The sequence below is a fragment of the Coccidioides immitis genome, assembly GCF_000149335.2.
Source record: "Coccidioides immitis RS genomic scaffold supercont3.6, whole genome shotgun sequence".
Taxonomy (NCBI): Eukaryota; Fungi; Ascomycota; class Eurotiomycetes; order Onygenales; family Onygenaceae; genus Coccidioides; species Coccidioides immitis.
In genome coordinates this window covers 3,008,403-3,034,066 of record NW_004504312.1, presented here as the reverse complement: position 1 = coordinate 3,034,066, position 25,664 = coordinate 3,008,403, and the positions used below count along the sequence as shown (strand labels likewise).

The window sequence follows — 25,664 nt, the reverse complement described above, 5'->3', positions numbered from 1 at the left end:
GCAATTGTATTCCCCAAGGTCTTAAACTAATCCTTCATAACCTGCTGATCTTCACACTTAGCACGGTCATGATTATAGTGTCTGGAATAGTGGCTTTGGAGCTCCAGACAGTGTGCCACTAGATTTGACACCCAGTTCTTGCCAATGTGTAGGGGGGGGTTGGTGGAGGTGGTGGAATCCTGTATAGTAAGAAGATAATTAGCTGTATCTTCAACCAATGCAGGCTGGGGGGGAATTCCTTGTTTAGCTTGGTCCAGCACCCATTCAACTAGCCTATCTTCTTCAGCAGGAGATAATTTGTGTGAATTTGCGTGTAAATTCACCCGTGGAGCTCATCCTTTTAGCCGGTCATAGAGTGTAGTGTAGGGAATATTATAGACCCTAGCAGCTTCACGAATAGAGGTAATTTCTTGATTTTTAATAGATTTTATCGCGAGTTCAAGTCTTCCCTCTCTCTCAATTGAATTCGAAGAATTTTTATTGCGAATTGGTGGCATAATTGCGCGTTGAAGTGGAAGAGTTCTTTAATTGAGTGGAATTTTGAAATGGTGATCGGTTCGCTTGGGTGATCGGCTCGCTTGGGAATTACGTTAACTAACTAACGTATGGAAAGTTGGTGTCGGGTTTGATATAATATTTCCATTTTGTTTAATAGGTCGTGTTTGATTTACAAATTTTTGTAGTCGTAGACATGGAGTAGCTCGTCGCACTGTGACCTCAGCCTATGTAACTAGATCGGTATGGGTCGTTTCCTTCAAAGATCCGAAGCCCAGCCTATTTGACGATCAGGCTGGCGCTAGGCACCAGACCGAGTTCCTTCAGCGTTTCCCCAAAATATTCACTATCAAACACCTTCTTTGGGAAATTTTGGGTGAAGCTCTGAACTTCTAGCCCAGTCTCTTGGTTTAACGCAGCCGCAACTTCAAATAGGGTCGTGTCAACATGGAACGTTTTCATCACATTTCCAGATGGAGCTTGAAGCCGTAATCTAGTTTCCGTGTACGCTGATGAAGGTTTTGGGGGAGCCGCGGCAGCTGGGGCAGCGACAGCGGAGGGAGCTACAGACCGACCTTCCCGCTCTGCCTTCTCTCTCTCTGCTTTGGCACGTCTCTCTGCTTTGTCGGCCTCGATTCGGGCTCTGATTCGTGCCTTAACTTCCATCTCCTCCTGCTTCTCGCGCCGCTTTTTGGCGGCTTCCTTGAGTTGTTCTTTTCGTTGTAGGTCTTCTTTTATATCTTGTGATTCTTTTGTGCTCTTCCGTCGTATTTCCTATGGAACAAGCATGTGTTATTAGATTCCACAGCATCTTAATCTAATTGTGCGCACCTCATTCCTCTTTTTGTCGATTTTGTCCTGCTCAGACATCTTCGCACGCTTTTCTGCCAGCTTTTCACGTAGCTCTGCAAGCTTAGCACTCTTTTCTTCCTCTGTCAATGGAGTGATCTCCTCTGTTGACTCTGAGAAGTCGACATGTTCTGTTCTCGAAGCGTGGAATTCTGCCTGCGCATGGCTACGGAACTTCTTGCCACACACATTGCATAGTAAACTTCTAGCTTCTTCTCCGGGTTGTAAGGCAGGACCTTCCTCATCGTTGGTTTGAGTGGTAGCTGACTGTATTTCATCGAGGGATTTGTCTTGGTTAACTTCTAGCCATTCGAGAGCTCCTTGCACTGTAGTGTCTGTCAGTGTTTGACCAGACGAGGCCAATAGAGATGAGGGATAACAGATACGCACATCCCCCTGTCTTTGAGACAGCAATTTTAGCCCTTTCTGGGTCAAAGCCCATCTCCACAAGCTGTTCAAGATCACTGGGCATGGTTTAAGCTGCTCTTCGTGCCTTCAGGATGAGAATGGTTCAGCTAGACTAATAAATGGAGGTAAGGGAGATGTTGCGACACAGAGTGAAGAAAGGAATGATAAATTGAAAGCAATAATTATGGAGGCAGCAGTTGGTTGATGTTGGGGAAGAGGCTGGTGTAAGCTAACTCGGGGCACGGTGCCGCCGGAGCTGGGGGAGCAAGTGCGGGATGTTCCACCAGAGGGGTGGAGCTTGAGTGGGGAGTCGAGTTCACAACTTCAGGTTGCAGCCTGCAACACTCTGCCCAGAGTGCTTTTTCACACAGGTTACTCTTCTGGAAATGTGAGTTTGAAGGAACATGGGCTGATTTCAGCACGGAAGTTCAGGCTATAAAGAACAGCCTTCAGTTCATCAACACATGTCAAACCAGCCCTGCATTTTTTTTTTTCCAAATTTAAGTCCCTAATCCTCCCCCAGATATAACAAGCACTTCAACAGTGAAGCCAAGAAATGCCAAAAAAAATACACTGTACCTACGCTGTGGGCGCATCAACACCTATTTCCCCTTTTGGTCTTGAGTAATGACAAGATCCCGGGAACAATTGTACGGAAAAATCCTGTTTCCTAGCTCAGTCATCTCCCTATCATTCCTTTTATTGCTCTTCAAGCTGCAAAAGCGTTGAAGGTCTTTTGAAATCGATTACTTTTTTCCAGGTGTCGCACTCTGTGTTACCCTGAGTGATATTTGCTTGATATGTCTTCAAATCTAAGATTTCCCGTGACCAATCTTCCGTTCTCATGCAATACGCATAGTATGGAAGTAAACAAGGATATCTGCTTGGGAATCCCATCGCTCATATTAGACACGTCTCCGAGGAAAAGGCGAACGATGGATAGCTGTCATAAATAAATTTCCCAGCCAATTGATCATAAAACGAGCTCAGTCAGGCCGTGGCAACGCCCAGACCTCGAGTCAAAACCCCTCCATCATTCCCTTGCTGGTATCAGCTTAAGATAGTTACCAGGTTAGTGTGCACGGTGCTGGAGTAATTGGCTTTTGCTGCTGCATGTTTTAGCGCCTGTTGAGGTCCAAATTGGAGACATAAGGAATGGCCAATAGTTTCACTTGTGGAAAGCATTCAACGCTTCTTGTTTCGAGGGCTCTGTGCGGGAATCAAGAAGACAAAAATTATAGAAGCTGCGGGAACAAGACACTGGCCGCAGCAACTGTCGAATTTGCATCATTTGGTCGGTGATATAGAATCTGATGCTGGAGTATACTATTCGCAAACTCTACAATGTTCGAGCACGTTGAAGCTATAAGACTTATTATTGAAATAGTCCAACATGCCATTCCAATGGGTCTAATTTCTCAGCTACTCTTCGATTGGATCCATCAGATGTCATATTACTGAACCCCATCATTATGCTTTAAGAACAAATTATGGTTGATGTGCGTCCAGAGACCTTATATGCAACCAGCCCTTGCAGTATACTCCTTTCTGCTTGCTAGCTTTTTCTCGTTGAAGAATTAGGCAATTGGGAGATATGAACTCTTGAGATTCAATGTAAAAAGTATGGGATGAAGCTCAAATTGGGGCTAAAGTTGAATGAAATTTGCTGGTATTTATTTGAATTCTCTTCATTCCTACGGTTTTTACACTGCATCGAGACGAATGTGGAACGGCAGGGCTTTTGCGCAAAAAACGAAACGTATTCCCGTATGGAAACTGCCATATTCAAACTCTGACCTTCAACCAAAATTCTGGCCAAAACCTTGCCTCGAATGTGTACGGATCCTTTCCCATTTGCAACTTCTCAGTCTTCCTGTTGGAGAAGCACTTATCTGAGCTCCCAAAGATCGAATGGAAGAATTGTTTTATATATGTATCCTCGACTTAAATTACGGGTAATTCGCCCTTATTTTATTTCAAGTGCCTAGACGAGACTAGCTAGAAGCGTGTTACTAGACATAGAAAAAGTACGGCGAAATTTGCTATCCCAACAATCAAAGAGCCGCTGAACCTGGAGGAAGGGCTTTATTTCCAACGTCGTGGTTGACCGAACGTTCTAAAAACACATAATTTTCCACTTGGCTTTGAGGGTAATAATATTATGAACTCGATACCAGCTCTCTTTCTGAGCTTGGGGTTGAGATTTCTGTCAACTTGATCCTACAACCCTGGTAACGGCGAGAGAGCAAGCATTGGTCTAAAGGCGTCATCTGTAGAATAGGTATAAGCAAGCCAAATGCTGTTTTGGATAGAGAGCATATTCCCGCAACCCCAAAATAGGAGATTTTGTACTCTGGTATCAAACAGAAGAAATATAGCATCGACGAATTCTCCATGTAACTCTTCGAGATGCCAGAAGGCGTCACCGAACCATGGTTCCCGGATCTAGGTGGAATGGTAGGGCATCCGCCCTCCGGTTAGGTTCCAATCTTCTGTTGTTGGAGAACGTCGCGGAGGGCATAAGGTAGTTCGGGACAGCACGTGGCCACCGAGCATGCATACAATGCAATTCAAATAATTGGCGCATTAAGGTTCAGATAGTGTTGAGAAGACCAAACCGCTTCATCTCGCAAATAACAACCGGTTTGCTTTCCGGCACTTGAGAGCAAGATGGGGTACAGTAGGGCTGACGATCTGACCTCACTCGAAGCGGTGCGCCCCACGTGACCTGAATCCAGCCATCCCAAGCCAGAGCATTATTAACTCGCAGGCCAACACCAACCAAGACACTCCATGTCATTTGATTCCACTTGCTGTCAAACCGCCAATGTGCTCAGTCGCAGTCACTTGGACTCCATAACCCTTTGATTAATTTTTATCGACACTATCCTAGGTTCTTGCTGTCAGCTTGAGCTTCCGCAACCATGTCTGTTGAGCTTGAGCCCGCCGAATTGGGCTTTCGACGTAGGTAGCGCCAGAGTGTCTACTCTCCCGCAATCTTTATTTGAATCAACCTGCTCACATGCGTCCATGTCCAGGCCCGTTTAACCAAGAAGTCACCGAAACTTTACACCTACGCAACCCTCACTCCGATCCTGTTGCCTTCAAGGTACCGTTGTTGTTGTTGTCTTCTGCCCTCTTCCGCATGGTAAACAAACAGCTGACGGATCTCCTCACGCTTCAGGTCAAAACCACGGCGCCACGAAAGTACGGACGCATTCATCTCGGGATTTATAAGCGACTCATCTGCCTCGATCATGTGCTGACCGATGTCTAGATATTGCGTTCGCCCAAATTCTGGCCGTATTGAGCCGGGCAAACATATGGAGGTTCAAGGTCAGTCGTCGTCGTTGCTCGCGTTGGTAGCGCTATTCAACACTTACCCATTTTTCGACCTTTAGTACTCCTGCAAGCTATGAAAGAGGATCCTCCGTTGGATGTCAAATGCAAAGACAAATTTCTTGTCCAGTCTGTGGCTGTTTCTGCAGACAAAGAATTCTCAAATGTAACTTCAATTGTATGTAGTCACATGCGCCGTTCTGGTTTGCTATGTTGACTAATATCATTGCAGTGGCACGACGTTGAAAAGACTGCCAAGCATTCTATTCAAGAACGAAAAATCCGTGTCAATTTCCTGCCCCCTCTAGATGCATCCCAGCCAAACGGAGTCGTAAGTTTTACTCGAATCCTAACGTTGAGTGGTAGGACAAGCTGAAGACTGAATTTCCGTTTCCGTGTCAGGCGTCGGAAGACGATTCGGCTAATTTACAAACGTCTCCCGCAAATGCGAAGTTCGAGACACCATCGATGCCCACCCGTGCAGCTCCAGTCATCATGGAGCCTCCCATTGAGCCCCCCAACTTTAAATCAGGATCCTCCGAGCCTAGTGCCCCAGAGGCACTTAAACATGCTGCAGAAGACGTGAAGTCAGAAGCATTTTCCGGATCGTACGAGGATCTCAAGTCCCAGCTCCAAGAAGCCAGAGCTCAAATTCAGCAGCTGAAACAACAGCTTGCTGAAAATGAAATACGGCGGAGGAAAGTGCCAGCTGCAGCCAGTAATTCACCAGAACTTGCTACCATACAACAACAATCGCATCCATCTTCTGAAGCGGGCGTCCCGTTGCAGGTGGTTGCAGGTCTCTGCCTAATAAGTTTCCTCCTGGCATACGTCTTCTTTTAGGTTATCACATGCTTAATATTGTTACGAACTGCTTTCTCCACCAGTTCGTTAAATCCCGCTATTGACCCTCCCTTATTTATTTTCCTTTCTTCTTTGCGGTCTTCACCCCCATTACGAGTGCCCTGACTAGCGTGTCCATCCTCCATTCAATGTTGCATATATGGCGGTTTTGACCGCCCCTCAGCCACCCGTTTATCTATCAGCAATGTGTCCCCGACTTTTTGTGGTTGTCAACTTACGTGTTTGTTCCTTTGTTTTATGTCAACATCCTCCTTTTCCACAATTGGTTGGCCCTTGGGAGTTTTGTACCGCGTTTTCTACCTATTAATGGCTAACACCCTTTCAATACAGGGCTCCTCTGTCCTAGCATATTTGGTACCTCTGCTCTCTTTTATTTCCCATTTCATTTCTCCTTTGTTTCATATACATGTCTCATGGCGCCAACCAAATTCCCCCCCCCAAAACTATCACCCTCTTCCTTTCCCTTCTCTTGCTCAATGTGATACGAACCATGCGATAGGAGTATATGCTTAAAAGATGCTCTTTCTATCCTCACTACCTCATATTATTATATGTTAGGTATTTACACATCGGAAAGCAGGTAGATAATTGACCCAATCATTTAAATAACTCCGAGTTCAAACAAGACCGAAGGAGACACGCGTACAGCTAAGGACCGTACATATAAATGGCTGCGAACAAGTATGTATGCACTAATAAAGGAAACTGTACTTGAGAACCCAGATATAAGCAAGCCAAGACATGATATCTTAATCTGTCTGGGTGGGATCATATTCCCCAGACGGAGGGTCAAAATGTATTGTGACAAATAAGAGTAGCCAGAAATCCAGCCCTGATATATGAGAGGGGAACATTATAAAACAGATATTAAGTATTAAAGTATCAAGCAAACTCCGAGAATGCCATATGAAGAGATCGAGGACATATTCGGATAGATTTTATAAAGCAAGAAAAAAAAAAAAAAGAAAAGAAATTGTAGATAAGAAATGGTTGTAGAGGAAGAAAAGAAGGCGTATAGACTTTTCTTCTCCAAAACAAATTCAGTTTTGGAGTTCGCTCTCCTTCCAACCACTCCCGCCGACCATTCTACCTCCTTCGGCCCTTTTCACTCGGCACCACATGCCCACGTTCTTATCGAAGATAAACGTCCAAATAACCCACACCCAGCTTCGATGGCATGGTAGCGGTTCATAGAACTCCTTTGCGATTTTCTGGAGAGTATGTAACCGAGTCCAAGGGATAGCTGGAAAATCGTGATGTTCGTTGTGCAAGCCGACGTTATAGGTTAAGATATTAAGGGGTCCGTAGTAGGAGTATGTTTCGGGTGGAGAGAGCGAGTCCAATGGGGATGAGGAAGAGGAAGTGTTGGTACCTTTCTTCCCCGACTTCATCGCCCGTTGTTCTTCGATGGACTCGGTTCCTCCGGATGTATTGGAAAAGAAGTAATGTTCCGCGATAAAGTGACCAGCACAGGGGTGCAAGGAGCCTGCAAGGAACGAACTAAGGAGAAGATAATAGATTGGCTGCATGGACGAGCCGCAGAATTTGTAGAGAGCAAAATCGAATGTAAATTGCGCAATGATGTTCAGCAAGTGTATGGGTGTGAATGTAGGTGTATAGATGAACATGGGACGGACTGCGTAGAAGAGGATCTGAAACGTGCAAAAGAACGCTTTTCCTAGGATTGAATCAAGGAACACTGCCTCCAGGGCTGTCGGAAGATCTGCATCGAGGGATGCAACACCGAGGGACTTATGATGGGTTAAATGATATGGCTGCCAATGACACGTTGAACGTTAGCCGACCTGGTCTGAATACCTTCGTGGAAGACAAACAGAAACAACATACCCTAAATGCAGCGCTATATGGCAATCCAATTGGAAAATTCGCAAAGATAGCCAACAATCTATTTCCCAATGGGGACTTAAATGCCAAATTATGCGATATCTCATGGATAGCGAGAAACAGGTTCTGATTCGCAGTGGCCCCAATAAGGTACGCCGTCAGGAGGAAACGCCATGAGAGTATCGGCGTATTACGTAGGAAGGTTGCGCAGGCAACCTGAAGTGAGACGACGCCTAGGACGACGTATTTCGTGAGCGGCTCAGGGCCACATAATTTGAGAACCTCAATTCATCGCAGAGTTAACACAAGGTGGAATTCCACACAAGGCCTGAAATCTCACCTCTGGGTGCGCTTTAATGATCGCCTGGCGCCTCGACTTATGTGGTTCTTCCGTATACGTCCAGAAAAAGTGATCCTCCACAGAGGAATTGGAAGGTGGCGGAGCACGGGCGGGAACGGTCTTCGTTTGGGAGGATTGGGAACGAGCGGAGGCAGACCTCAGAGCCGACATGTTTACAACTGCGAGGGCTGGTTGTTCTAGGCACGGTGTAGGAAACTAATGCTTGCGGAGAGTTGTGCAGAGCATGACTGAACGCCCCTAGGATCAATTGGCTCTGGCAGATTGCTTTGGATCCTCGATGGCGATCTCTGCTGTAACGGAAGCTTGAGCTCCACGTGGGGCGAGTGGGTTGAGCTTATGTAATTACTAACTAACCAACTTCGTGCGCCCAACCTTGTCGCACGGACGGAAGGGGAGATATAAAGAGGGCAAAGTACGGAGTATTGTCGTGATATTGCAAAAACTATTTATAGGCTATGTCTCCAGAGAGGAATGATCGACCTAGACTGCCCTGCGTTCTTAAGATATGATAATAACCGCCTACGCTAATGGAGCGTTTGATATCGATTACTTGCTGGCTCGAAAACCATCGATATGGCATGCTACTCCTATTACCAGAGCACACCGCATACCTGAGAGCATCAGTAATCGTCTCCTCGGGTGATAACCTCTTTAACGTTCGGCCTCAGCAGAATGGTCTAGAGAAGAAAAGTCAGTCGAGCGCCTTATGAATATGGCAAGAAGCTAGCTGCACTTACATGCTCAAATTGAGCCGTATATGAACCCTTCACATCTACAAGTGGGGGATAGGCATCCACAAGGCCTGACGAAACCAGATTATTTAACTGTTTATCGATTAGCCATCATCCTTCACGATGTTAGGGATGGTAGCATACCCCGAGAAGGTACTTCTCCTGCCCGAGTCGGTCAAGATAGCGACGACAGAACGGCAACGTGCCAAAGTTTTTCGTGATGACGTTCAACAGGTTCTTGGCCGAAGACAGACGAAGAGGAACATTAGGCGCATCGGGGACCTTGGCGTAATGAGAAACCTCCATCTAGAAGCGTTGTCAGCACTCAGGCTTCATTTCGAACCAATCACAGGACACGTACGTCGTCTCTCACAAACCCCTTCCCGGTACTTCCGAATGTTTCGATGGCATAGGTCTCACCCTCTTCCATCTTTGTTTGGTCACCGCCCTTGACGATGGGCACGCTCTTCCCGGTGCTTCCACCGTGGATAAGATAATGGCCAATTGTATGGCCATTGAGGTTGCGAATGGCTTTCACTGGGTATGTAGTGCCATTGATCTCAACCTCATAGCTTTCCATCGTCTCCTGAATAGCAGCGCCAATATCGCTCATTCGCACATCAATGCCCGCTTCCTATTCAAAGAGTCAGTCTCCATTTTTCCTGTAAAAGGACTTGAAGGCTCAAAATACCCTGATACCAGTATTAGTGGCATCTTTCACCGCATTCAACAAATTGTCGTAAACGGGATCAAAGGCAACAGTAAACGCACTGTCGACAATTCTACCGTTAACGTGGACACCAAAGTCCACCTTCATAACATCGCCATATTGAAGAACCATCTTGTTCCCAGCATTCGGGGAGTAGTGGGCAGCGCAATGGTTGATATTCAACCCAGTCGGGAAGCCCATACCAGCAACCAAGCTGTCCCCTTCTTCAAGGCCCATATGGCCTGTCAGTGCGCGAACGCTGTCCTCAATACCCTCCGCGATTTCGGTCAAGGAACGGCCAGGCTTAAGGAGTTCCTTCTGAGCATACTGTCGAACTTGCCTGTGAATTTCGGCCGACTTGCGATAGTCAGTAAGGAAATCATTGTTCATGCGGTCCAAATATCTCTTTTCCTCGTTCGTCGTACGATAGGCATTATCATCTTTGTATTCTACGATCTCGCCTTCGGGGTAGTTGTTGTTGGGGAAGAGAGTTGAGAGCGGCACGCGCGGTGGGTTGCTCTGGACCTTTGCGGTACCTTTCTTCTTCTTTTTCTTGGGCTTCTTCTTCTTCTTTTTCCCTCCTATAGGCCGAAATCCCTTTGTCAGAGATGAACAACAATTTTCCATGTTTTAGCAATTGACTGCAGCCTCACTGCGGGGAATCCGTACCAGCTGCAGCGGCTCCATCTGCTACCTCCTGTTCATCCTCTTTGTCTTCGTCAGATTCATCATTTTCTGCATCATCATTCCCAGCGGTCCCTTGCGCAGCCTGTCCTTTGGCGGCGGCGTTTGCGGCCCCCTCCTCGCTGACTGCACAATCCAGGTATTCATCAGCCTAGTGTCCGCGGATATCCGGTCTTTTTTCAGGCGAGGAAAAAGCAACGGCAAATCAGCAATAAATGGCAGGAAACTCACCGCTGAGCTTGTTGATTTCGGGAAGAGCTTGCACGGCCATTTTCATTAATTTGCCGCCTCTTCCACTAAATCAAATTTTGACTATATTCCTCCGTACCACCGTATGAGATGAGAAGGATTTGGATGCGAGGCCCAAGCGGTGGCGCGGAATGTTGCCGCATTAATCTCTCAGCGCTTTGAGCCTATAAGCTGACTAAGAAACAATAGGACAGCGCCATATATGGCCAAAAGGGGAAACAGCACGGTGTCCGTAGTACTCCTTGTACCGAATATCTTCGTTTCATTCTTACGCAAACTCTTCATCCAAAATGACAACTTATCTTCCTTCAGACGTTCCCATTTCAATTCTCACCACTCTTGTTCCCAGGCCATTGCACCCTGCAGGCTGGCGACTCTCATGGAATACAGTCCAGTACTCCACCCTCTCGGAAAGCTTTAGGGGAACAAATATAAGGAGTTCCAGCTCGGCCTTCAATGAATCTGGCTCTTGTTCCTCATGCTGTTCTTGAAAGCTAGACAACTCTCCAACTCCAGAGTTTTAAGATACCTCTCGAGTCGTGGATCGGTCATAAACCGGCCCAACCGGATCCCAGTCGTTGCTCGAGAAAGCGATGACGATGGTGTAGGCTCTTATGCGAGCCAAAATAAGGCACGGATTCGTCCGTTAGGACGAGAATGTTCTAAGGACAAGTTATTACCCAAGACACGCAGCCAGTTAAACAGCTCAATCAGGACTATTTTCGGCCTCTTCAAATGCTAGAGGTAGTAGGGCCCTTGAGACCATAACCAGAACTGCATGGTCGGTAAAGTCCTCCTCCTCCAACCCGGCCAGTTTTAAGGATGCTATTTTTGAGGTTCTAGGTCAGCATATTAAACGGCGTATATGGATCAAGGATGCCTACTAGTCATCATGTTATACTCAGCCAGGAGGTAACTCTCTTCTTCTTCATTTGCATCATCCTTGGGAGGCTCGAATACCGCCTCCTTATTATTTTCAGAAGACTGGGGTGATGAGGAGTGGTCAGTGTTTTCCCCGTCAGGCCCATCCTGCTCCCCCGACGTCACCTCTTTGTTATTTGCGTTTGTTACGGGTGATGAGGACTCGGAGGGATCCGTGTTCCCATCACAGGAGATCTCTTCTTCAAGCACTATGGGGCTCTTTCCTTGGGCAGGGCTGCTCGAAATTTTCATGCTTGTCATCCCCTCAGCCCAGTCCATCGTGCCTTCAATTATTTCAAACGAATGATGGCAAGGTTATATAATAAGGAATGCTTGGGTAGGATGATTCAGACCAACTTGGAAGTTGATATTTACTGGGAGCTAGTGAAGAAAGACAAGGAGAGGGGTGATAATCTGTATCTACGCGAAACAACTGCTCCTGCTATCAAAGGTGACGCGAAGGTGACGAAAAAGTGACCTTCTTTCCAATCGCGACATACCACAGTCATTTAGTTTACTTTCTTTCGATTCATCGGCCTGAGTGACTTACTAAAGAGTTAAGATTCTCACTCCGAAAGTCTTTCGGTCCAGGGCACCTGGAAACCTGGTAAAGTGCTGACGGATATCAGATTTAAGTGTCTTCAGTGCCAATGCGAACCAAGGTTCTGTCTGAAGGATCAGATACACCCAGTGACCGATGGGATCCATGGGTTTGAAGTAGAATCACGCCAGCTCAACTTCCCAGATTCTATGCATTTATCAAGGCAGCAGCAAATGACGAAGAAAGTGCTATGCAAATTTTCTTCCTTGAATACATGTATGTCTTCTATGTACCTAATAAGCGCCAACATTTAGCAAGCAGAGATAGCTGGCAGCCGGAGTTGTGCTGGTTTTGGTTGAAACATTATCTCAGCATCGGGAGGTGAAGCCCCTTCATTCAGATTCGCATAAAAGTTTATAACCAATGTTTTCGGCCTCAATGAAACTTGGGCAGGGCTGCATGATGGTCCTTGAAGACACTGCTGCAGGAGTGTCATCCACTATCCATTGGATGTGTGGTTCCTCCAAGGGACTGTTCCGTTACTACTTCCCGGTACAAGACCTAAAATATTTTCTATTAGCTACGCATTTACCATACATTAGATAAGGTCCTTTCCAAAGGCTAAAGTCGATGTATTTGATACCAAGTGCAAACCCTACCGCCTGACAAAGAGCCCGCCCAGAACCTGAGATGTCACTAGAGAGAGGTACCCAGATATGGATACAGGTGCAACCCATATCTTATTTGAATGCAGTTAGGGATCTAGTTGGGCATTAATTTTTCTTGCTTTAAAGCTCTGCGTGCTTCATGATCCTTCGACCAACTTTGTGGAGCAGCGTTGTACTCAATTCTCATACAGCATACTGTTGAAAGTTCTGCTAACCCTATACAGTGCTCTGTTCATACGGAATATTTAATAAACGCACATAGGTGGTGGGAGAAACATGAACCCTTATGCATCACCAGCCCACTTTTGTTCTAAATCCAATCCAAAGTCGAGTGTTAACTTTCACTGTAATTCTCTATGAATCTATGATAAAAAGGCCTTGCATCACAATGATATAGCTGGTGTATAGACTTGAGGCCGGAGAGAAGGGCGTTAAGTTCTCCTTGTTTATGTGGGCTTATATTTGCACTATTTTTTCCTAGCAACTGAGACTTGACTTCATTGTTATGGACTTCTGCAAACATTTATGTGACAATCATTTACCTCTCAGGATATCACGGCAACTTGCACATGCCACCTTGTTGCATCGAGGGCACCGGAATGCAAAACGGGTTGTGTGTGTGAGGCAACGGCTGCAGAGATGCGTTCCATCAACTCGAGGCCACCACAACGCATGGTCACACAAGACCATATTTGGCCTCAAGGGGTTTGTGCTCCTATTGGTGGCATGCGAACCCCTGTTTGCTTGCCTTCTAGCATTTTCCATTTTTGTGTCCTTCTTTTGCTCCGTCCAACTACTCTGCCTCTGTGTTTTAGCAGACTGGTTATGAGATTTTTTCTGCACCTTTCCCATTTGTGCTTGAAATTCACGGCGTCTCCTCTCTTCTTCTTCGGCTTGCCTCTTCAGTACCTCCCTCCACCTTTTCTCCTCCTCCTCTCTGTGTCTCTTTTTCTCCTTCTCTCTTTCTTCCCTCTCAATTTCCTCCTGAAATTTCTTAATCTCACAATTGGTGCTTTGCAATTGAGCTTTAATGCGTGAAATGAATTGTCTCTGTTCTTCCAGGTGCTGTTCCTTGATTCTCTGAGCTGCTTTTCTATGTAACTCGCGGCGTCTCCGGTCGTCATGCTCGTCTTTGATTTCCCCGCCCCTCGAAGCTCCAAATGGCCATATGTAGGCCCACCACCCGCCTTTGGCAGCCTGTTCCTTTGTATCCATCTCCGCTTCCTCTTGCAACCTTCTCAGGTCTCTCTCGTACCCATCCACCATCCTCTGTGCCTCGAATATCTTGTTTTCCAACTCCCATCTTCTGTTGTTTAGGTGCCGCAACCCCGACTCTCGCATCTCAGATCGCTGCCCGGCCTCTTGGGCATGCTTATTGAAGGGATATTGGGAATCATATCTCCGCCGAGTGTCAGGATTAGATAATATTTGATACGCTTCCAAGAGCTATGTCAAATGCATCAATTATCAGAGCACACATGCTATCCTTAGGAGTGGCCGGCAATCCTGCTCTCACCAGTTGGAAGTCCCGTGTTGCATTGGGATTTGTAGGGTTCTTGTCCGGATGCTTGATCTTTGCAAGGCGCTTGTAGTTTGATTTCACAGAAGCTTGATCTGCTGTCTGCGCGACCTGAAGCAAGGCATAGTAATCAACAGTAGGTTCAATGTGAGCCATGCTGCCAAGTTTCTTTCATGCTCGACGACAAAAGAGAGATATAGGCCCCAGACCAAGCTGGAGGGGTTGCAAACAGCTTGTTAACCAATGATTCAACACTAACTCCGCTGGTTACACAAGGACAACAAAGCGCACATCGCTGCAAGTGCTTGCATTTCTCACCATGCTCTTCATCATGGCTATAAAAAGGAAGTATCAACCCACAAGTGATCATAAACTGCTTAGCAAGAGGGTTCTGATGCATGGATTCAGGCATTATGGCCATAGGTTTGCTGCCAGAGTGTCTGCCGGTGTTTAGTATATCCAGCAACATGGAGTACTCGTTGGAAACACTCTGTAACTACGGAGTACAGAGTACCCCGTACTAATTGTGTATTAAGTAACATGCCAAGAAGTGTATGGTTAGTTAACTAGTTAACTTAATAATAAACCACTGTATTTGGTAATAGCTTGCCATTTTTGTATACAATGCACATTTCTCGACACCCGAATTTCCGTATGCCGGATGGATGTTGACGGCGGCAGTCTTGGCATCGGATGGCGAGGACCAGCACCGCGACCAACGAAATAGTACTCCATCAGCGCATGCCCAGCTACTCCGTACATCCTCCATAACATTCCTCAGTTAAAAGAGAGACTGCAAATGATGCAGCGGCATGCCATTCTGCATCCATAGCCCCTCACCATGTTTCTCTCCTGCCTTCCTACGCCTCCCACCTGGTCTCCGAACCCACCCATTTTCTTCTTCAGCAGCGCGATGGTTTGCAGATAGCCGCGACCCGACGTACTATGAGATTTTGAATGTGCCGATCACGGCGACGACGCAAGAGATCAAGAAGTAAATATCTGTCTGCCCTTGTTGGTAAAATGCTCATCCGGCTCGCTGTGAAGAGATAGTTGCCCCAATGCACGATGATTTAACTTGCAATGAAACTAGGCAATTCTACGCGCTCTCACTGGCTCACCACCCGGATAAGAATCCCAAAGATCCCACCGCCTCTGCGAGATTCGCAGCCATATCGGACGCTTACCAAGTCCTCTCAAATGCCTCCAAGCGTGCGGTATACGATCGCGACCATGACATACACCGCGCGGCGGCGGCGACAGCGGCATCGTCCAGCACTCGAAGCGGTCATCGCGGATCATATGTGGGGTCTCGACCACCATCCGGCCTAAGCAAACGTCGTGGACCTTTTAGAGGCCCACCACCCAGTTTCTACGCCCACGGCGGGTATGGTACAGCGCATCATAACCAACCTCATAACCGGCATCAACAACAGCATCCGCATCCACACCCTCACCCACAGCGGGAACATCAGCAGCCACATGGCTCCGCCTCCTCATCCTCCTCCCACCCCGACCCCTCCTCATTCATCTACCACAACACAGTCCCTCACTTCGACGCCACCTCCCACCTCCGCACGCAAACTCACGAAGATGCCCGACGCCGCGAACGCCGTCGCAAAGCAGTCGAACGCGCGAAAGCAGAAGCCGCCGCGCGAGGTATTGATGTCTCAGAAGACGAGGGAAACATCACGATGCGGTTGATCACGGTATTGGGCATCCTGGGTTTTGCGTGGGCGGCTGCAGTGGCAGGTCAACACGTCCTTGAGAGACCACGCTCTTCGGCGATAACGTCATCACCGGTTAAGCATGCTCCGAAAAGGGTGCAGGAACATTAGTCTGGTATGGGTTCAACTAAAGTGGTTTGCATCGCAGCCAGGCGACGCAGGATCGTCACATAGAATAAGAAGTTGGGGGGGGGTGAGGTTCAAGAGCATGGGGTTAAGACATGATCCATGCGGTATTTGCAAAAATCCATATTGTGATAATCCTAAACATACGCAGCGTATGCATTGTTTGATTTTGGTAGACTGTATAGCATGTATAGCTTGTGTATGTTGACTCTAGAAAAGTGTGGCCACTTTCCAATATTTGCTTTTTAAGGCGAACAACTTAGGAGGAGGGATAACCAACATGATCTAAAAGAGGTGCGGTCTCTTTGTAACCTCTAAGGGGTATCAAAAAACTAGGAAGTGTTGTCACGCCATGGTAGCGGAAGCGGCCCGTTAAGCCACAGATGTGTCCCGAGACATACTAGATGTCAAACTGAGATTGACCAACCAGGTTTTTTTCTTTGTTCTACCTCAAGCTCTTGCTTTCATCTTTTCATGCTGGGCTGAAGTCTCGAGAACTGAGCGACGTCATTGATCAGAAGACAGTATATACCGGCTTGATCGGACACAGATTGATATAGTTTATGCATTTAATTGGCGTACAGTATAGATGTCATGCTGTAATACATAAATGATTCTGGTTGATCAAGAGTCTGCTTGGGAATCTGACCAGAGAGGGAAAAAAGGCGGAATACAAGTTTCCAAAAAGGAAACTGTAGAAGGTTCAATTGATTTGATATTACACAAGTCTTCTACCACCAACGGGCTAACTCATCTAACCTTCAAAGGTGAAGCTGGCACCAACCTTGTGGGCAGCTTGGTTCAAGTTCTGGGTATCGACGGAAGCACCGAGACCAAGGGTGACACCTGGTCTAAGGAGGACATTGTAGGCAAGAGCAGCAATTCCACGGTCGTTGATCTTGGCCTGTAAGATGAATGCGATTAATATATGTGAAAGCAGACAAGATTGATACCACACGCCGAAACATACCTTAGCGAAGGAGGAAGGATCAAGTCTGTACTTGCTGGCAACTTCAAGGCCAACAGTATTTCCTGCCTTGGAGTCCCAAGTGGCCTTGGCGCCGGCCTCGACCTGGGAATTCACGCGGTGGTAGTAGCTGGCAGAGAAGAGGGTGAGGTTGTTGGTGGCAGTGATGGCAGCGGAGTACTCAGGGAGAGAGTAGGCAACGGCGGCAGAGTACTTGGTGATGGCGGCCTTTTGGACATCATAGCCACCCTCAGCACCCACCAAGAAACCCTCGTGTCCAAGGACGGCATCGAAGTTCGCGGTTGGGCCCTTAAGGAGATCGAAGAAAGCACGAGCGTGCAGGTTGGGCTGCTTGAAGTGGAGGTTCAACTTGGCACCTTTGGAGTTAGAGTATGGGAGGTATTGTGTGAGAACCTCAGCCTTGAGGCCCTTGGCGATGTTGTTGTCCAACTCAAGCTTGGTGTCGAGGGCGTTGCCGGTGGTCCATGTCTGAGTGAGGGTAAGGCCTGAATATGGGCGAAATATTAGCTTGATCTCAAGACTTGAAAGAACGCGTGAAAAGCGTAAAGATTTTCCACTCCGACGATCATGTCGGATGATAATTCCTGGTTTCCAAATTGGGGTGGGATTTGAAAGGCGAGGTGTCAATTGAGGGGATCGAATGAAGTGCGGAGAGTATTTACCAGTTGGTGGGTCGACATATTTGGCCTCGAGCTACAATTGAGAGTTGCGTTAGTACCGTATCTCGGCCACCTTGATGGTACACGTCAAGCTTACCGATCCGGAAATGGGACCCTCATGAGCAGATTTACCCTTCACGTTGAAGGTGACGCCATTGGGAGCCTTAGACTTGACCTCGAGGCTGGCTATACACGATCGTTAGCGGTGTTCCCAGTACGCCCAGCGAGACAAGGTAACATACCGGCACTGGTGTGGTAGAAATCCTTGTTAAGGAGCTATTGTTCCCCAACAGTCAGTTCTCAATTGCGAGGGCACAACAACATTGCCGTCGGGAAAACGGGCGGCAAGGCGCAGTACGCACATCATTGACAGTTTTGGCGATGTCGCCGAAAGCAGCTGGAGCGGCCATGATGGATGTGAGAGCGTGGAAGTGAGCAGAGAGACCTAAAGGCGGGCAGTTGGGGATTTTTGGGGGGGAAAACAAGAGAGGTTGTTGGGAACTTGGAGAGATTGGGAGTGGACATGGGATCACGGGAAAGCAGAAACCGCTGAAAAACACCTCTCGAATCGGAAAAGTTAGGCATCGTGACCATCTCCGCGCTTTGATTGGCCAGTTGCCTGCTGCTTGGCGCTTGAAGTGGGTCTGGCGGCACTCTTCAATCACGTGATTTGGCGGCCGGCATCAAAGAAAGGGCCATGACTTCATGCTGTGCAGAGAGTAGTAAGAGGAAGAACTCTGAACAACGAGGAGGTTTGCAGTGCATCATAATTAACTAGGTAGGTAGGTATCTAAAGTCGTCAGAAGGCCTGGATCTATTCTATCCTCCAAAACAGTACCCAGAACAAACATGGAGCAGCTCTATCATGTTGTCTTGGAAAACAGTCCATTTATCTGAAACCAAAACCCATACACACGAGCGTCCCAAAATCTAAGACGGCAAAAAAGATGGCCAGCAAATTTTACAGGGGGAAAAAAAAGGAATGAAAAAGAAAAGGAAAATATTGAGAACCTCCAAGCGCCGTTGACGACAGGAAAGTGAAAAAAAAAGAAAAGAGAAAAGGTTTCTCAGAAATGAACCTAAGAATGGGAAGATACTCGAAGCGGCAAATGCTTTTATGGCACCTATGCGTGGTCGTATTTCGCAACGTGGGTCGAGATGGCACTGTGATCGAAGTCAGCAAAGATCATTGACGATATTTTGTTGACGGAACTGAAAGCTTCATACCGTCCACTTGGGTCCGTTTGCTTCGACCATGTGGGTGTCCAGCGCATGACAGTGGACGCGCAGCACGGAGGGAAGTGTTCATCGAACATCATTCGGTACCAGTACCTAGAACGGCGTTAGCGGACGGGAACCATACCCTGAGAATTTTTCTTGTCTTCAAAAAAAAAAAAAAAAAAAAGAAAAAAAAAAGAAAGGAACATACGCCTCCTTTGTATCAGGGATATCATCGCCCCACTCTGGCTTGGGGTTCTTCATCATCTCATCCGTAACTTGAAGCTCTGCGTTGTCCCTTAGAGCATCAATCCAGGAATAGCCGACACCATCGCTGAATTGTTCTTTCTGGCGCCACAGAATGTTATCCGGCAGGAACGGCTTGGTTTCTGGCTCATCAGACGTGTCGAAGGCTTTCCTCAAGACGTACTTCTCGATTCTTTCCTTGGTGATCATCTTTTCCTGCGGATCAACACCCATGGAGACCTCCAGGAATTGCTTATCCAAGAACGGCACACGGGCCTCAAGACCCCATGCCGAAGTTGACTTGTTTGCTCTCAAGCAGTCAGCCAAGTGAAGGTTCTTAACTCGTCTAACCGTCTCCTCGTGGAAAGCTTTCTTATCCGGGGCCGCGTGGAAATAAAGATATCCGCCAAAAATTTCATCGCTACCTTCACCGCTGAGCACCATCTTGACGCCCATGGCCTTGATCTTTCTGCTCAGCAGATACATGGGTGTAGAAGCACGGATAGTTGTCACATCATAAGTTTCCAAGTGATAGATAACGTCTGAGAGTGCGTTAAGGCCGTCGTCGACTGTGAATGTGAAAGCGTAATGCTTTGTTCCAAGAAAGTTAGCGACCTCAAGAGCAGCCTTGGTATCTGGGGCTCCCGGAAGACCAATGGAGAACGAATGCAATTGGGGGAAGGAAGTCACAGTCGACAGCTCGTTGCTATCGTCGATTCCAACCAAGCCCGCGCCCGATTCTCCATTGGTGACCGTGCCGTTCTGCGCCACCATCATCCGCTGGGTTTCGCGCTGCGCAATCGAGGCGACCAGGCTGGAGTCCAAACCACCAGAGAGCAGGACACCATAGGGAACCTCTGCCATCAGTCTCTTACGAACAGATCGCACCAAAGATTCGCGGATCAATTTGTAATCTATGGGGGTCGACGGAACATTGGTTGGATCCCACCATTTCGGCTGGAAGTAACGAGTCATGGTGTCCGTCTTGGAGTCATACACATGGCCGGGAGGGAAGGAGATGATCTTGTCGCAGACCGGATGAAGTGACTTTAATTCAGAGGCGAAATAGACAGCACCAGGTGTCTGGGAAGACCATCCTTGGTAGAAGCTGGTGATACCAATGGGATCTCTGGCAGCAATAACGCGGTTCTGTTTTTTGTCAAAAAGCACCCACGAGAACATGCCATCGAGGAATTTCGGAGCATCGATATCATGTTCCATATACTACATTAAGAGTTAGCAATAGACGGCCTTCACTGCCTCGACTCATGAAAAGCATACCAATGGAATGATAACTTCGCAGTCCGAATGTGTCTTGAATTTATATTGGGTCTTCAATCCCTTCCTCAGGATTCTGTGATTATAAATTTCTCCATTGACAGCGAGTGCCAATGTCTCGTCATCGTTAACGAGGGGCTGAGCACCAGATTCTGTTTCTCAATTAGGATCATCTCCTCCATCTTATGTCAAAGATCGATGGCTGACGGAACCCACCGACACCGACGATGCTCAATCGCTCGTGTGCAAGGACTATCTCATGGTCAGCACTTCACCGCTGATCGCAGAAACAAAATCTTCTTTCAAGCACTGACTTGTGTTGTTGGAAACAAAGTTACCACCTATAATTTAACATTGCTTATTAGCCGACTATCACACCAGAAAAGAGTTCCTGGCAGTAACAGAAGAAGCGCCAGGACAGGGATTATGTTCCACTCACTCCAATCAGGACCACGATGCCGGACGCTTTCCCCGTATTCTCTTAGCCACATATTCCACAGAAGCCGCAAAATAGAACCGGTGGTAACTCACGCTTTCGCCATGCGTAAAGCCGTCGGCTTGAATTTCTGTACATCAGGGTGACTACGTTTGCAGGGTCGTAGTTAGCATTTACCATCCAAAACTCGGCTTGCGTGTGTTTGTGGTGAAGGTCACTTTTCTCACGGCGGGGCATGGGGGAGCCTTGTAAAATGGGAAGAATGCAGGGGGACCGAGAACATACCAGTGACACGCAAATATACCACACATGTTTTCTTTTCAATGGCAGTAAATATTGATTCCAAAAGAGAGCCAAAAAGAAGGACGAAGGAACCAGGCACCAAACACAAAGAAGACAATGTTAGAAGACAGAGTGGAGGAGGGTCCCTTTTTTTTTTTCTTATGTAGTTCTCCGGCGCTGGGGGGAAAAAAGTTTGAGTCATAAGGTTATTCCTGCTCGCTGGTGGACTGCTGGTGGCACCGATAAGATAAGGGCTCTCGAAACGTCTAAACCAAAGAATTTTCCCCGATGGCGAAAAGTCACCCAACCTAACAGTGTGACGGGGAGGATCCAGAGTTGCTCAAAAAATTGCTTTGCAGGTTGCAGCTGCATGATTTGCCCTGTTTCTGACCAACAACATGCAAACCTTACGGAGTACTCTATAGTTACTCCGTACAGCGCTCATCAATCTCATCTTTCGGCACTCAGGATAAAGCAATCGCCGAGCTTTCTCCCCTCGCGATACAAGCATGTGGGAGGTTTCAAATCGTTCTCAAAACAACCTCACCCCGTTGTCAGCGCGAGAACTATCCTATCCTATCTGTCTGTTCATTTATTCATATGCTTGCAAGTCTAGTGTTTGTAAATTGTGTACTGTCATATCCATGGTTGGAATCTGAGAGCATCAAACAAAGGGTCAACAGACGTAAATTGCATTAAAGATCAAGAAGGGAGAGAAACCTAATTCGCTCGGGACGACTTAGGAAGACATTTCCCGCTGCAAGTTCGAGTGTATAACAGAACTGGAGTCAAGAACAATTTCAGTGTCGCGTAAGATCCAGCAACCCCAATCGCACCTACTCCAGCCCCAAAAAACGCCACGCTCAATCCAATGGTGCTTCGATGAAAAGTAAATCCTTCACAAAAATTATAGGAATGGAGGGCAAGAGAGGATGAAGGCATCTGCACCCCAAGGTCGCGAAATAATGGAGAAGGGCTCCATCGTAAATAATACCCCAAGATAGTGCTCACATCGCAGGATTCTCTTTCACAACCTGGCGGACCTTCTTCTCATAAGCTGGCCGGTCCTTCTTAAACAAATTGTACGCTTCTGCCTGGGCGGGAGATTCTGGGTTGGGGTCATCAAGCAGGTCCTGGATGCCTAGAAGGATCTGCTTGACAGTGATGGCCGGCTTCCACGCATCCTCTTCGCTTAGGATGGATAAGCACACGGTTCCCGAAGGGTAAACATTTGGGTGGAAAAGTGGTGGAACGAATTTGCCTGGTTGTATGACAGTCAGCTACATCAAACCTTCCAAGGTAGGAGAACTGCCTCAGGACATACACTTCGGTGGCTTCGTGGGGTATTCTTGTGGTAAAATAGCATTTCTCATCAGCATCAACGTCTCCAAATTGCATATCAGCTCTCCCAACATGTGTGTGCATACCATCAGGGAAGATAACGTCAAGTTTGAACAGTCCGCCTTCCCACACTGTCTTCGCTTTTCCGGGGATCCCGCACTCCCATCGCTTCAAATCTAGGACACCTTGAGAGTTGCGATACGGCTTCGCGTAGAATCCGAAAGGGTGGTCCCTCCGCCATTGTTTTCTGGAAGCAGGCGCGAACCGAACTGTCAGCACTACGACGGAGAGATTTATCCTGAGGCCTGCTCACCGTTCTTCAGAGAGTCGATTAAGGCAAAGTGTAGACATTTTGATTGAAGTATAAAGATTGAATAAGCTGAAAGTACAGAGTAGAGCTCGCTACTAGTTTTGTCTAACGGAGTGCAAGTGTGAGGATAAAGTCAAGTCTGAAAGAGGGAAGGGTCGGACAAGTGAGTGAAAGTGCTCTTCATATATATTCCGTGCAGGATGACTGCCGCCGAGATGTGGTGCTCTTGTTCCACTGCACTTGTGGGGTAGTTCACCCTGCACGGAGTACGGACGGAATGCTCCAATTTTAGCTCAAGCTGATTATCTAAGGCGGGCAATGGGTGGTCGTGTCAAATGCATTGACTGCTCTTGACAGTCTCGATGAGCAAGGTTGACCAGGGAAATGGATGATGTGAATCTTGCTTTGTTTTTGTCTCAAATTTGACGACGAATGCTGCTTCACCATATCACTACCTTGCAAACTGATGCTTGAGCCTGATCAACACGGGACCTCTACATGCTTGAAATGACCCTTAATACAGAAGTATTGCAAGGACCAGCAATGTCCAGAGCTTCTTGGACACACAAGAACAGGATCAGTTCAAAAAGAAATGGACAAAGGTAGGAACTCTAGGATTGAGCGCCCAATAGATAAGCATATCTACAGCCTAAGTAGTGATATATTGTTCATGAAAAGCATCTTGCTACAAGCATCAAGGTAGATCTCAGCTCGTGTGCAGCCCATCACTTGTAGATTCCTTTTTCAAACTTCTCAGTGTCAAAGAAGCGGGCGGTGATCGTATTTCCATTAAATATGCGACCCTCAAGGGCGTTCACAGCCTAAAGTGAGGAATACAGTCAATACCGTTGACTTACCGTTCAAGAGCAGTCCACTCACCCGTAAAGCAGATAGCTGGTTTGTAAATTTTACGAAGACAGGCACTTGGCCTTTGGCAGACCGATCGATAAAGACTCTCTCCACGCGTCCGTACTATGACTAGTTAGCAGCAGATTTCATACAGTGGGTGAAGAAACCATTTTCATACCTTCTCGCCACATTCGTCACCAATCTCCTGCATCAAACCTCCGTCATCCCCAGCTTCCAGCTCCGCATCCAGGTCCATTCCATCCAACATTCCATGAAGCACCACCACCTCGCTCATAGCACCAAACTTGCCTTCTTCTTGCTTCTTCTGATGTCCACCAATGATTTTACCCCGTCCAGCTGGGGTGGCAAAGCCTCCACCCTCCGCATCTGGCCTTTTCTTTTGTTTCTGAACCTTGACTTGGAGCGGATTGACTATACCCGTCCCGCTAGCACCCAAACCAGATCCCTTTGTCCATCCATATTTTGATAGAAGCCTTTCTGCGAACCCCTTTTGTCCCGGGCGTAGAGAGCGCGGTGCTCCCTCACCACCCTCTGGCTCTTCCTCAGTTTCTTTCGCAAAGGCGGCTTCGAGTTCTTCCTCAGTTGCAGGTATGTCTTCCGGAGGAGGAGGTAAAGTATATCTAACAGGCGCGCGGGAGATGGTTGCTGAAGAGTATGCGTCTCTGGACGTTGCTGGTGTTGGCTCGGGCGGAATCTCTTCCGGGGGAGGTGGAGGAATAGAATATTCCGCAGCTATATCTGAGGTCTGTGCTATGCTTTGGCTCATCCGAAGACGCCGTGCAAATGCATCTTCCCCAGTTTGATCGTCCAGCAGGGGTGCTGTAGGTGGCGGAACGACTTCCGTGACTGGAGAATTCGGCGCAGATGGCTCCCGAGGGATGTCGTTAAGGTTGGGCGGGGGTGCAAACTGTGTAGGGGGTGCAAATTGCTCTACCAAGCCAGTTAGAGAACTCAGGTCAGGCAGGTTGAAAAGATAATACTGACTATTCATCGGCCTTCTTCGATAATCGTCATCGCTTTCCATATCGCTGCTCATCCTTCTGGCCATTCGGTGAGCATACAGGCGATCTTTCCATTCTCTGACTTCCCTAATCTTCTCGTCGCTATGTTTGTATTGATCATAGTTGTTTGGGCGGGATGGGTCATAAATGTCATCCCAGTTATAAACTACCTCTGCGTCGCGATTCTTCTTGCGCTTTTTCCGGCCACCGCGTTGTCTTTTCTCCCCATAAAATCCGTTCACGTCATCATCATCCGCCGTGGCAGTCCAGTCGGCAAGGGTGCTTTTCGCCTGAGGCCCGGCTGCACCTGTTGCGGGAGCGGGTGTGGTGCCTTGGCTCACTAGGCTCGCAGAAGTGGGGAGAACAGGAGGCTTGGGTATACCGGGCTTCGCTTTCAGTTTCTGAGAAGGTAATTGAGGTCTTTTGGTGGGTTGAAATCGTAAAGAGGCTGGAACTTTTGAGGAAACCGGAACAAACCCAAGGTAACAAGTGAGCAAACCAATTCGGCCAAAAGTATAGCAGACGTTGTGCTTCAACGGGCGATGGGAGGGATAGATAGTCTACCAGCACTTATCTGCTGCTTCTTTGAAGCTGCGTCATCTTGTTGAGATTCACCATCGGTAGCTTGCTTGAATACTACCGGGGCGCGGGAGATGGTACTCGAGGCGGAGGGAGTATCTGACGGATCAAGTAGGTTGGCATAAAGAGACAGGCCGCCCTTGGGAGCAGCCGGCGGAGCAGCCATATTGCCAAATCTAACTCAAGCAGTGCAAGATAATCTCAATAAGCACGAGGAGGCCAGGGCACGATTCACACACGAGAGCCCGATGTCTTGACGGGAATTATTAAGGAAGACGAGATTATATCACCAACCCGGGGTCACATGAAAGTTTGCATAGTTTGCCTGCTCTGTGGAGGTCCGGGTCTCGGCACAAAGATTTCCCGAGAGCTTTTCCGTTCCGACGTCATTCGGCTATTACGCTTTGTGTAACCAATCTG

At 47.6% G+C, this 25,664-nt stretch overlaps 11 protein-coding genes across 11 annotated transcripts; 2 read left to right on the top strand and 9 right to left on the bottom strand.

Annotated features, from left to right (window-relative positions):
* Window positions 1-726: 726 nt before the first annotated feature.
* CIMG_04130 (UBX domain-containing protein) lies at window positions 727-1,816 on the bottom strand (the record flags this gene model as incomplete). The annotated part of the gene is made up of 3 exons (XM_001244688.2): window positions 727-1,269; window positions 1,327-1,670; window positions 1,735-1,816. The coding sequence occupies 3 exons, from the start codon at window positions 1,814-1,816 to the stop codon at window positions 775-777; spliced, it is 921 nt and encodes a 306-aa protein (XP_001244689.1). The 3' UTR covers window positions 727-774.
* A 2,860-nt stretch (window positions 1,817-4,676) lies between these two features.
* On the top strand, window positions 4,677-7,548 carry CIMG_04128 (integral ER membrane protein Scs2; the record flags this gene model as incomplete). Its single annotated transcript, XM_001244686.2, has 6 exons — window positions 4,677-4,716; window positions 4,791-4,959; window positions 5,030-5,088; window positions 5,154-5,269; window positions 5,324-5,422; window positions 5,494-7,548. 6 exons carry the CDS (start codon window positions 4,677-4,679, stop codon window positions 5,932-5,934), a joined length of 924 nt encoding a protein of 307 aa, XP_001244687.2. The 3' UTR covers window positions 5,935-7,548.
* Window positions 5,514-8,333, bottom strand: CIMG_13770 (dihydroceramide delta(4)-desaturase). The gene is made up of 3 exons (XM_001244685.2): window positions 8,141-8,333; window positions 7,804-8,082; window positions 5,514-7,730 (listed from the first exon to the last, which is right to left on the bottom strand). The coding sequence occupies exons 1-3, from the start codon at window positions 8,309-8,311 to the stop codon at window positions 6,996-6,998; spliced, it is 1,185 nt and encodes a 394-aa protein (XP_001244686.2). The 5' UTR covers window positions 8,312-8,333; the 3' UTR covers window positions 5,514-6,995.
* Window positions 8,334-8,586: 253 nt separating this feature from the next.
* Window positions 8,587-10,581, bottom strand: CIMG_04126 (methionine aminopeptidase, type II). Its single transcript, XM_001244684.2, has 7 exons — window positions 10,517-10,581; window positions 10,271-10,411; window positions 9,584-10,182; window positions 9,254-9,526; window positions 9,037-9,198; window positions 8,899-8,985; window positions 8,587-8,838 (listed from the first exon to the last, which is right to left on the bottom strand). The coding sequence occupies exons 1-7, from the start codon at window positions 10,560-10,562 to the stop codon at window positions 8,782-8,784; spliced, it is 1,365 nt and encodes a 454-aa protein (XP_001244685.1). The 5' UTR covers window positions 10,563-10,581; the 3' UTR covers window positions 8,587-8,781.
* Window positions 10,582-10,855: 274 nt separating this feature from the next.
* Window positions 10,856-11,949, bottom strand: CIMG_04125 (uncharacterized protein). Its single transcript, XM_001244683.2, has one exon. It carries the CDS (start codon window positions 11,732-11,734, stop codon window positions 11,405-11,407), a length of 330 nt encoding a protein of 109 aa, XP_001244684.2. The 5' UTR covers window positions 11,735-11,949; the 3' UTR covers window positions 10,856-11,404.
* Window positions 11,950-13,198: 1,249 nt separating this feature from the next.
* Window positions 13,199-14,339, bottom strand: CIMG_04124 (uncharacterized protein; the record flags this gene model as incomplete). The annotated part of the gene is made up of 2 exons (XM_001244682.2): window positions 13,199-14,110; window positions 14,181-14,339. 2 exons carry the CDS (start codon window positions 14,337-14,339, stop codon window positions 13,199-13,201), a joined length of 1,071 nt encoding a protein of 356 aa, XP_001244683.2.
* A 604-nt stretch (window positions 14,340-14,943) lies between these two features.
* On the top strand, window positions 14,944-16,273 carry CIMG_04123 (DnaJ domain-containing protein). The gene is made up of 2 exons (XM_001244681.2): window positions 14,944-15,177; window positions 15,277-16,273. Exons 1-2 carry the CDS (start codon window positions 14,996-14,998, stop codon window positions 16,019-16,021), a joined length of 927 nt encoding a protein of 308 aa, XP_001244682.1. The 5' UTR covers window positions 14,944-14,995; the 3' UTR covers window positions 16,022-16,273.
* Window positions 16,274-16,587: 314 nt separating this feature from the next.
* On the bottom strand, window positions 16,588-18,185 carry CIMG_04122 (mitochondrial outer membrane protein porin). Its single transcript, XM_001244680.2, has 6 exons — window positions 18,046-18,185; window positions 17,926-17,959; window positions 17,781-17,869; window positions 17,687-17,717; window positions 17,007-17,509; window positions 16,588-16,940 (listed from the first exon to the last, which is right to left on the bottom strand). The coding sequence occupies exons 1-6, from the start codon at window positions 18,091-18,093 to the stop codon at window positions 16,791-16,793; spliced, it is 855 nt and encodes a 284-aa protein (XP_001244681.1). The 5' UTR covers window positions 18,094-18,185; the 3' UTR covers window positions 16,588-16,790.
* Window positions 18,186-18,436: 251 nt separating this feature from the next.
* On the bottom strand, window positions 18,437-21,230 carry CIMG_04121 (asparagine synthase (glutamine-hydrolyzing)). The gene is made up of 9 exons (XM_001244679.2): window positions 21,147-21,230; window positions 20,957-21,007; window positions 20,865-20,890; window positions 20,740-20,766; window positions 20,642-20,677; window positions 20,429-20,577; window positions 19,113-20,371; window positions 18,911-19,015; window positions 18,437-18,847 (listed from the first exon to the last, which is right to left on the bottom strand). The coding sequence occupies exons 1-9, from the start codon at window positions 21,170-21,172 to the stop codon at window positions 18,808-18,810; spliced, it is 1,719 nt and encodes a 572-aa protein (XP_001244680.2). The 5' UTR covers window positions 21,173-21,230; the 3' UTR covers window positions 18,437-18,807.
* Window positions 21,231-21,672: 442 nt separating this feature from the next.
* On the bottom strand, window positions 21,673-22,835 carry CIMG_04120 (SUMO-conjugating enzyme ubc9; the record flags this gene model as incomplete). Its single annotated transcript, XM_001244678.2, has 4 exons — window positions 21,673-22,404; window positions 22,468-22,491; window positions 22,571-22,731; window positions 22,798-22,835. The coding sequence occupies 4 exons, from the start codon at window positions 22,833-22,835 to the stop codon at window positions 22,151-22,153; spliced, it is 477 nt and encodes a 158-aa protein (XP_001244679.1). The 3' UTR covers window positions 21,673-22,150.
* A 763-nt stretch (window positions 22,836-23,598) lies between these two features.
* CIMG_04119 (G-patch DNA repair protein) lies at window positions 23,599-25,484 on the bottom strand (the record flags this gene model as incomplete). Its single annotated transcript, XM_001244677.2, has 4 exons — window positions 25,230-25,484; window positions 24,649-25,113; window positions 23,822-24,594; window positions 23,599-23,766 (listed from the first exon to the last, which is right to left on the bottom strand). Exons 1-4 carry the CDS (start codon window positions 25,408-25,410, stop codon window positions 23,599-23,601), a joined length of 1,587 nt encoding a protein of 528 aa, XP_001244678.2. The 5' UTR covers window positions 25,411-25,484.
* Window positions 25,485-25,664: the final 180 nt, after the last annotated feature.

Coding starts and splice junctions, on each gene's coding strand:
- CIMG_13770 (XM_001244685.2), bottom strand. CDS start 8,311: ATGTCGGCTCTGAGGTCTGCCTCCGCTCGTTCCCAATCCTCCCAAACG. Junction 8,083..8,140: donor TCATTAAAGCGCACCCAGAG/GTGAGATTTCAG, acceptor CGATGAATTGAG/GTTCTCAAATTATGTGGCCC. Junction 7,731..7,803: donor CATATAGCGCTGCATTTAGG/GTATGTTGTTTC, acceptor TGTCATTGGCAG/CCATATCATTTAACCCATCA.
- CIMG_04126 (XM_001244684.2), bottom strand. CDS start 10,562: ATGAAAATGGCCGTGCAAGCTCTTCCCGAAATCAACAAGCTCAGCG. Junction 9,199..9,253: donor AGGGGTTTGTGAGAGACGAC/GTACGTGTCCTG, acceptor CAACGCTTCTAG/ATGGAGGTTTCTCATTACGC. Junction 8,839..8,898: donor ATACGGCTCAATTTGAGCAT/GTAAGTGCAGCT, acceptor TTTCTTCTCTAG/ACCATTCTGCTGAGGCCGAA.
- CIMG_04125 (XM_001244683.2), bottom strand. CDS start 11,734: ATGGACTGGGCTGAGGGGATGACAAGCATGAAAATTTCGAGCAGCCCT.
- CIMG_04123 (XM_001244681.2), top strand. CDS start 14,996: ATGCCATTCTGCATCCATAGCCCCTCACCATGTTTCTCTCCTGCCTTC. Junction 15,178..15,276: donor ACGACGCAAGAGATCAAGAA/GTAAATATCTGT, acceptor CAATGAAACTAG/GCAATTCTACGCGCTCTCAC.
- CIMG_04122 (XM_001244680.2), bottom strand. CDS start 18,093: ATGGCCGCTCCAGCTGCTTTCGGCGACATCGCCAAAACTGTCAATGAT. Junction 17,960..18,045: donor TCGCCAAAACTGTCAATGAT/GTGCGTACTGCG, acceptor GGGGAACAATAG/CTCCTTAACAAGGATTTCTA. Junction 17,510..17,686: donor ATATGTCGACCCACCAACTG/GTAAATACTCTC, acceptor GCCCATATTCAG/GCCTTACCCTCACTCAGACA.
- CIMG_04121 (XM_001244679.2), bottom strand. CDS start 21,172: ATGTGTGGTATATTTGCGTGTCACTG. Junction 20,678..20,739: donor CTTTGTTTCCAACAACACAA/GTCAGTGCTTGA, acceptor ACCATGAGATAG/TCCTTGCACACGAGCGATTG. Junction 18,848..18,910: donor CAAACGGACCCAAGTGGACG/GTATGAAGCTTT, acceptor CTTCGATCACAG/TGCCATCTCGACCCACGTTG.